This window comes from Helicoverpa zea, chromosome 11 (genome assembly GCF_022581195.2).
Source record: "Helicoverpa zea isolate HzStark_Cry1AcR chromosome 11, ilHelZeax1.1, whole genome shotgun sequence".
Classification (NCBI taxonomy): domain Eukaryota; kingdom Metazoa; phylum Arthropoda; class Insecta; order Lepidoptera; family Noctuidae; genus Helicoverpa; species Helicoverpa zea.
This window is the reverse complement of record NC_061462.1, coordinates 3,062,015-3,071,955: the sequence shown is the minus strand read 5'-3', so window position 1 is coordinate 3,071,955 and position 9,941 is coordinate 3,062,015. Positions and strand designations below refer to the sequence as shown.

The following is a 9,941-nucleotide window of genomic DNA, read 5'->3' as shown; positions in this document are numbered from 1 at the left end:
GCCTTTTATATACCAAGACCACGGTAACTCTTTCGAACAATCCCCCAGCCCAGGCAGGCCTTGGCCTTGTTGGGCCCCGCTGGGGTTGCTGACAGTATTCTACTTGACTAGCCCTTTCATTTGATACCCATATTGAGGGGGTTGTGGAAAAAATATGTAATCCGCCATTTTGTACCGGCGGCCATCTTGGATTTACAATGTTATTGATATTACTATATTGTATTGTCATCGGAATTCAAGGTGTGTACCAAATTTCAGATCAATCTGACAACAGGAAGATACTTAAATTTGAATTACTAAATTTGACCCAAGAAAGAATAAAACAAACAGGGTGAGCTAAATAAAACCGTTTAAAAACGGTCATTACTTAATTCAATAAAGACATTGAGACACATATAACGGGTGTGTCGTTCACAATCACATTAAATCCTATAGTATATACTTTATGATATTCTATGGCGAATTGTAAAAAAAAAAACCTAATTCATTCAGTGGTTTAACCACAGAAGTCATTTTTCGTTTTTATAATTTACAACATCATGTGTAAAGCAGAGATAAAGTTAGGAGTATCGAATGTTTTGATCAGTTGACAGCTGTCAGTTTTCCAGGGAGATTTTCAGTTGTTTGTAATGACTGACTTTTATATGGTGTTCTAATTTTCGCACATTTTTATTGTATTTACTTTGTTTGAAAAATTCGTTCTTTTATTTTTACGTATTTTTCTTTTTTCTTTGTGTTAATCGACATATTTTAACCAGTATATTAACGCATTTAATTTAATGTGATTGTGAATGACACACCCGATATACAAACACAGACACATAGAAATAAAACAAAAGAAGGTTCCACACACACTAATAAAAATGTTATCATTAATTTATACTTCCATATTCGCTTTTATTACAACAAAATAAAACAATAATTTCCATTCGCAATATTTTCATACCATTTCCAAACAACTAATTTCTCATCTGATTTGCAAGTTTACGCAAATATCAACCGTAATACGTTAGCTTACGGTGTAAATCACATATGACAGGCAATAACGTTTGTTAACACAAGAACCTGCGATAGCGAAGATTTACAGGGGTCGAATGTGGACCCTTTAAACAGGGGTTGTAAAAGAACAACCGTGTGGCAATTGCAACTGTTGGTCCGCATAAATCGCGCTCATAAAACATTTCGTGTGGACGCCAGCTGAATAAAACTTTGATAAACTATGCTTGCTTGGCGACTTTACGATAAGAGATATATATATATATTTTGATATGCAATTAGACTAATTAAGAAAATATTATTAGTAAGAAAAAAGCTTTCGTAAAACTTTTTATTGGGAGTTTTTAAGGTGGTCAATGATTAAAATGATAGTTAACTAGAAATTATATAAAGAATAAAACATTTTGTTTGCTTCTACCCTAAAGGCTCCGAAACTACTTGCCTGATTTGAATAATTCTTTCACTATTAGAAAGCTACACTCTTCCTGACAGTCGATCCCTCAAAAACCAGCTAAAACCACGACAAAACGGCTACTTCTAAATACTTTGAAAAATCAAACTCTTATTTAATTCAGAGTACCTTTGTTTCTCAGCCCTATTTGCTAAATAACAGGTAGGATAGATAACGTGTACATTAGCAAACACAAATGGACGGAGATCCCGAAGTGGGTCGAACTGTTATTTTATTGAATACTGCAGAGGAATTACAGTGATTCCGTGAATCATTTATTTCCTTTATAACTTATTTAACACCTGTTGTATGTATTAGAAATCTGGAAAGTTCTTTGGTGTAGCTTATATGAGTTGAATAGTTTAAACAAGAAAAAGGGGTAATCTTTTGGCTTTTTAATATCTTCATGAGATATCATATATTTTTATTCACTATAACTATATCAAAATTGGCAATAACAACATATTATAGGTACTTTGACGATGAAGATGCAAAAAAAACAACAAACCTTAAAAAAGAGTATTAAAATATATTTACAAAGTAACTTAAACCATAATTCTAAAGTGATAAGATCGCTTTTAGCTTACAGCCACAAGCGTGTAAAGGCGATGAGTACTAACTGTCCCGACTGAGAAAGGGAGGGTGCTCAGGCCATCAGTATTACCTCGTTGGCGATTCTCCTTCATGATGCGTTCACGTTTTGGATTTCGATCCTCCTGGCGATGCCTCAACATTGTGTAGCGGGACATCTCTCGAGGAAACCTGTTTGGCATACGTACAACTGAGTTAGCAAAATCTTTTAGTACACTGACCAATACTTATCTGCGAGTCCATTGAGGAAAAGTGTCTAAAGGATGCAGAATAATAGGAGAAATATTGAATTGAAGATAATGGTTATAATGTGAAGATCTGCAAGATAAGACTGGGGCTTTCCATGATACCATAATTATTAACATAAATATGCGGTTGAATAGCATAGGTACCCCTTTACCTCCTTTCCTTCATTTATTTAAACTGATTCTTAATAACCGTAACTATATTCCTCCCATAAAACTATTACTAAGCAATCCCAAACTTAGGTACATACCTGACCACCTCCAATTTATGCGAACTAAGTCTCCAAGAAAAATCGTCATCCTCTCCACCCCATCCGTCAAATCTGTTGGAGAATCCATTCACAGCCACAAATTGGTCTGCTGTGATCGCTAACACCCCCCCAACTATGGTCTTGTAAGGAAGTACAAAGCGGAATTTGTCGATACTAGCGCTGAGGTGACGAGGTTCATTGGCACAGGCATACAGGTTGCTCTCGTCAAGAGGTAACAAGTCCACATCATGTAGTATGAGGCAGGGAAACTTGTCTCTGATTGCGGCCCTCGCTCCAACGTTGAGTAGAAAGCCTCTGTTGAAGGGACCCTCGTTTTGCTGCTCAACTAGATATATTCTGGAAGGCAAAATGGCAAGTTTATTTTTCTGTATGATGTGAGATGTCGGCAGCGCAGTCCCATGCATCGGCAGCTGACAGCGCCGCCACTGCTCCCGTAAATCAACCCTATGTTACGAGAAACGGATGATTGGTGAAGAGAAACGTACGCTTCTCTTGAGTGGGAGTGATATGGGAATCATACACAATCGCACAAGATGCCCGCATAGCGGCGCACGGTGCACTGATGATGCGCACCGGCGCACCGACATATTAATAGTGTGCGAGCAGACGGCGCTATACGTTGCGCACACGCCAGAGCAAGATGGGTGCAGTTCACTCATTGGTCAATTACATTTTCGACGTGGGTGCCTTGCTACTACTTGTGTATGTCAGAAATGCACTTAGATAGGATTTTAGTCAATAAATGGAGTTATCCTCAAAATACTTACCGTCTTACCACAAAAACTTTTAAACGTCAGTTTAAGACTTGTCTAAAAAAATGTCAAATTATGACGTTGACATATGGTTCATTTTGCAGCCAAAATTATTTTAGACAAGTGTAAAACAGGGGTTAAAGTTTTTGTAGTAAGGCCACGTGACTTTAACTTCTGCACCTTACTCGCTAATCGAATTTAGGTAACTACTTACAAATTATAATAATTTAAAATGCATTTTTATTGCAAATAGAATTTAAATTGAAGATTGAATTTAAATCATCGTTGTATCATTGTTACGGAACCCAAGTTTCCGATATTGATTCTACAAATATTATAATGCGAAAGTTTTTTGAGGATCTCTTTCATGCTAAAATACATGGTGGATTTTGATAAACCTTGGCTTTAGATTATATGTATATCAGAAAAACACAAAGGTTACCTTTATCCATATGCGGAAAATATTTCCTTCGGGATACCCGTAAAGCAACGCGTGGAAGCTAGTCGAATATACTTAATTTGTACTTAGTGAAGTCCACTAACCTGTAGTGTATGTTCTGTTTCCTCATAAACTTATGGATGTATTGCAGAAATATATCCAATTGTTGCTGTCTTTTCCTATAAGGCACTATTATGGCAACACTGAATTGAGGGTTACATTCTTCAGGGATGTAGGCCCCATTCTCTACGCCAATTGCTGAGAAATCATCAAGCTTATCTTGTACCTCCCAATTATTAACCGTTGCAGTACTTTGTAGAACTTCAACATAATTGCATTTAGGTTTTGAGCCATCAAGTCTGAGATTCGGTACTGTTCGTTTATATAACTGGGTCTCTATAACATCGGCAGGTAAATGTGAATAGTTGTATATGCCATATGATGAAAAGAAGGTTATTACTGCATGGAGAAATAGCAGTGCAAATAATACTGTGATTACACGAAGTTGTAAGAACCTGAAAGATAAAGATATGTGTATAAAGAATGAAGTTGTCTGTATGTTCGCAATACTACTAGTAATAAAACTCAATCAATCTATACAAATATAATAAAGAGGATTTTTTTTTTGCTTGTTTGTTTTTTTGCTTGTTTGTTTGTACCCTAAAGGCTTCAAAACTAGTGAACCGCTTTGAAGAATTTTATTCATTCCCTGATGGAAAGCTACACTCTTACGGCCAGTTTCTTCATCAAAAGTTAAAGTTAAAGTAATGTCTAAAGTTAAAGTAACGGTCAAATTCGTTTTTTCAAGGCTAAAGTGACAGCAAAATTCATAGAAAAATTGAATTTAACCGTTACTTTTACTTTAGACTATTACTTTGGCTTTAACTTTTGATGAAGAAACTGGCTGTTACAGAGTAAGGTAGGTTATATTTATTCCAGTTCGGGCAGTTGTTCCTACGGGACGCGGGTTAAACCGCAGGCAAACGGCTACATCCTACTTATATTATAAATATACTTATATTATAAATGTGAGTTTATGAGAATGTATGGATGTATGTTTGTTATTCAATCACGCAAAACGGCTGGACCGATTTGATTGAAATTTGGTATGTAGATAGGTGATACCCTGGATTAACACATAGGCTACTTTTTATCAACACACCACGCGGGCGAAGCCGCTGGCGGAAGCTAGTCGAATATAATTTCAGCAATAAAGAGTAATCCATGCTTCATTTTATCTTTTGTTTTTTCTTAGCCTATATTGTCCCTCTGCTGGGCAAAGGCCTCCCCATTTTGCCTCTGAACAGGAAAAATTAGATTTAAAATGACGCTATTTTTAGAATAATAAATAAATAATGTTATTATATATAAAAAATAATAATAAACAAATAAGAACGTATTCATAACTCGAAATTGCTGCAATCGGCCCGAATCGATTAACATAATTTATATTCTTATTGGCTAAAAGATATAAACTATTATGTAGGTACCTTGTTTTGAGTGAGCGTTTTGGCATCATAGGTTGTTATGAATCAGTTTTGTCCTTAACAGCTACAATACAATGTAATTCGTTCAAACATCCAAAATGGCCTATTTCATTATGGATCCGGCAAAAAAAATCTGAAACAAAAAAAAATAAAGTCGTAATGAAATCTCAATATTTAAGAATTCGTCGAATTCCAATCGAATCGTTCAACAAAAAGAAAATTGCCTGTGCCGAATCGGAAACGATTTTTTCCGATCATTAAACCTTAAAGCAGGCTGCCCAATATAATATCTCATTGTCCAAATAACAATTTCAATTATAATGGTATTTATTCAGAAAGATGAATGTAATAGGCTATTAGTTCTATTGTTTTGTAGACGGTAAGAATCTACTGAAATCCCATTTGAATTATTTAGTAAAATGAATTACCTATTTAACGAAAACCAGCAGAAAAATATTGTTGACTGTTTTTTTTTCTTAATTAAACACTATTTTAATCACTTTCTAACTACTTGAACTAACACTTAAACTGAACACAATACGACACGCCTTTGACTTTGATTATACACTGAAGTTTGATTCAGAGCTATAAGGAAAATATTTGAGTTTTATCGCTTACTAATATAATATAGTGAGTGTTATCTATCAATAATAATAAGATAATTTCGATACTGGCAGTTTATTTATATGTCACGTTTAGTTATGATAGATAAAGATTGGCATTCGTACTTAGAAACGGTTTTCCGTTTAGAATGAGCTAACGTATTTTTTTTTCTAAACAAATAAATAGCAGATAACGAATGTATACGAATATTATAATTTGTATATACGGTGAGGTATAAACGGTTCAAACATATAGTTGCCTATAAGGTTACTATATTTAAGCCGCTTGAGGTTCTCTGCTTGTGCAGCGGCGGAGCCAGCACAACATGCAGTTCCGGGAAGGTGAGATGGCGCAGGAGTGTCGACGCATGTCGCGTCCCTCACTAAAGTCCTACCCAACCTCCACGGAAACAGAGACATAGCATATTTTTGAATCATTTTGTGCAAACTTCACGTAAACCATCTTCGACAAAATAGTCCTAACAAAGCCTAAACATTTGGTTTGGATAGTTAAGACCGTGCGTGGGCTATAAAATTACAACGAAAAGTGGCGTTATTTTTTGTAAATATAAAAAAAGAAGATAAATAATTACACAGAAAGCACAAATAAACAAGAAGTCAAAATGACGACGTTTCTTTGGCGCTGTCAGGGCCGCGTCATTTTGGCGGGACGGCATTTCATGGGCATTTCGGCTTTCGGCGCAGGCCTCACCGGCCAGTACAAGTAACGTGGTTGGACTTCTCTGAATAAATACTTTTTTTGATACCTGTATAGGAACTGCCACAGTCGATGAAAGAGGTCGTATAGCATAATTGGCACTTTTTTGCTAGTATTTTACAGAACGGATTCAGATATTGTAGACATTTTCTCAGCGCCCCACTCAAGTTTTTTTTTTTTTTTAATTCTGAAATCTGTATTATTTTAAATACTCATTTATATCTTCCACCGGCTCCTTGATTGATAAAATTGATTTTATTTTATTTATTTATTTGAAGAATAGTATAATTGGTTTGAAGAAGGATAAAAAATACGAATAGGTAGAAGTAATATAGTATTCCCATGTTTTCGTCGAGTCTAATAACTGTGAACTGGTAAGGTTTAAAACAAATTACAGAACTCCGAATCCCAAATAAGCATATGAGGTAATCAAGATCAACTGCATTTTAGGCAATATTTCAAGAGCTCCTACGTTAAAGTAGTCATGCAAATAATTTTCAAATGATTAGTTCAATCATAAAAAATGCGGTTTAAATAAAAGCAGACTCCATGACATTAAAAAAAAAAACAATTATTCTCAGTTCCTTTATGACTATACTCACTACAGGTCAATTCATAAAAGTCTATCATAAATTGGTCTTTCCCTTTGAAGTTGCTTTCAGAGTTCACTTTGCGTCCTTTGTTTTAGTCCGCAATCTATCGAGCCCGAACGTTTTCCTTTCAGATTTTATTTTTCAAGTTTCCTCTTCATTTACTTTGCCTAACTATTTTGTGGTCCAATCTTTTGTAGGTATTATTTTACTCTTCTTTCTTTAGGAAGTTCTTACGTGCTCTATCCGAGTTGCAATTTTATAACCTTAGCATATACAAATTTAATGTCTGCCTAGCCTTTTCCCAACTATGACTTGGGCACCAATTACAGTGTTTCGGATGAAGAAAGTACATACAAAATTGCATTGGTACTTGCCCGACCTGGATACGACCCCATACTCATACTTGAGAGGATCCTTTACCCACTAGGCTTGACTCAATAGCATACACAACTTCACAGCTAAAATCGCTGCTTCAATCACGTCTGAAAATAGACATTCTAAATTGAAACGCCGGCTCAAGCAATCACCATTGTCAATTTTAAGGCAAGTTCCTTGGAGCATTTGCCACCATTTCGAGAATGCTGATAGAGAGAATCTTTGCACTCCATCAAGGCACCTTGCAATCAAAACATTCCGGTCACGTGTTCTACAAAGCGTCAACTTCAAGCTATGAGCGGTCCCCTCAATTCGAAATGTTTAATGAAGTTACACGGGGATCGGAGAGACGCCTTCGAAATATCTTACACGGAACTTGCATGGATTTGCGTGGTGAATTGTTTTTTTGAAGCTGGTGCAATGTCGATGTTTGTGTCTTTGGCTTGTTTTGAATATTGGGGCATTTTAATAATAGTAATAATTTGTGTGGCCACTCCATTCAAGTTGTCTCAAAAAGGCTTCAGCGTGTTGGCTTCGGCCCCATGTTCGCCTCTCAAAAATCTTCCAGGTTTAAAAAGTTGGAGGAGACCTTTATCCACAGCGGTCGTTCATATCCAAAATTAATTTAGGTATAATATTAAATCAACACTAACTAAGCTCAATAAAGTACTAACAACAAATTAATGGCTTTATTATTACTACTGTAAACACAATATATAAAAACTGATCAATCCGAATAAAACACCCCTGAATAAATACGAAAAGAAACAATTCATTTAACATTTTTGCGACAAGGCTTTCGCAGGCTTACGTATGTAAATTATTTTATAAGAAATGTATTTTACGCAGATCCATCGCCCATAATTTGAATGTTAGATAAAAAAGTTGTGAGGATCGTTAAAGCTTATTCTGATTTATTTGTAAGCTCTGGGCTTGAGTAAATGTCAAGACAAAAATATATATTCCGTAAATAAAAATTTTCATTTCTTTGTGTAAAAAAGAAGAGAAATGTGGTCCTTCCACATTACAATTTGATGAATCCAGTTCTTACAATTTTATACAATTTAGCAAAAAATAATTAAAGTGGTGTGATAGCTTCTCCCACAAAATTCGATTTCGACCTACAATCATAACCAAACTCAAGTTAATATTTGTTCGTTGACTCAAATAGTACCTCTTTCCTGTTTTATTTGTTCTAAATCACTACAAGATGGAAATCTTTGTCTTCTCAATCAAGCTCAACTGCTTTCACTGTTCTAGTTCCTTATAGCTTTACTGCTACTAATTCAGAAACTGTTTCTCCTTTGTTTGTAGCTTTGTTTACTTCGCCTAATTAAGCCTTTGTAGTGATAAAAACAATTGTAGTATTTTCATGTAGAGTTTTAATTTTATTCGGATATACAATGTTGGTATTTCTGCGTATTTTTCTGCGGGGAGTAGTATCTGATGAAATGACGTTTAATTTTGGGTCTCTCTGTTCAGTTGTTACCTTTGTTGTTACTTTTGTAACATTTGATATTGTATTTGTGTCGTTGTAAGTTAGAATTGCTCGTTTTCTGGTTTTGTTTAGCTGATATCACATTCGTTTGTTAATTTTATTCTCAAAAACAATTTAAGACCTTAAGACAATATTACGACCTTATTGACATTGAAATTGCTGTTCACAGAAACTATAGATCTTTCACTGACTTTTACTTACCTATACAATACTATGTGCACTTGAACTGAACCTCGCATCATTCCAATATTTCAATAGAGTAATCAGCGCCATAAAGTTGTGAATGTAATAAATAAAAAAAGTTCTGTGGAATCTGCCGAGATGAGAAGGAATGGGCACAAAATGTAATCAGGATCGACTTACAGAGCTTCAAGGGTTGATAAGGTTTTTATGGGTTCTGTTATAAAGTTTCTCGTCTCAAATATTGGGAAGTATTGAAAGTTCCATAACTTAACTTGGAGGATATTTGAATTTTTATTTTATTAAAACGACTTTATTGCTTGATATTGGGGCGCGATTTTATTTTATTATCGTTTGCTTTTACGCATCAATTAGGATGTTTTTTATTACAATTTTACTCGGTTGAAAAACACTCCGTAATACATAAGCGAAATACCTACAAGTTCCTCTTCAGCTTTTTTTATCGTTTTGCTGTTCAAATACTATTCAAAAAAAGTATTTGGCACAAGCCAAGTGTAAAAAAGCACGTGACAAAAGAACTATGAAATTGAAGTATCAAATAGGAATTTGCGTATCCTTTGGGAATGCCAAACCAATATTCTTCGGTCCAACGATCAAGATATAAAAACAATCGCGTTCAATCCACCCATAAATAAAGCGTTTTTACTACTGAATCATTCACTCACATTTTAAATATGAATAAACTTTATCTCATAAAATAACCGGCTTTTTACTGGTAGGC

The 9,941-nt window shown here is 35.0% G+C and overlaps 1 protein-coding gene across 1 annotated transcript; it reads right to left on the bottom strand.

Annotated features, from left to right (window-relative positions):
* Nucleotides 1-1,956: 1,956 nt before the first annotated feature.
* On the bottom strand, nucleotides 1,957-5,720 carry LOC124634629 (beta-1,4-N-acetylgalactosaminyltransferase bre-4-like). The gene is made up of 5 exons (XM_047170284.1): nucleotides 5,662-5,720; nucleotides 5,237-5,366; nucleotides 3,851-4,261; nucleotides 2,535-2,891; nucleotides 1,957-2,209 (listed from the first exon to the last, which is right to left on the bottom strand). Exons 2-5 carry the CDS (start codon nucleotides 5,263-5,265, stop codon nucleotides 2,026-2,028), a joined length of 981 nt encoding a protein of 326 aa, XP_047026240.1. The 5' UTR covers nucleotides 5,266-5,366; nucleotides 5,662-5,720; the 3' UTR covers nucleotides 1,957-2,025.
* Between the last annotated feature and the right edge of the window lie 4,221 nt (nucleotides 5,721-9,941).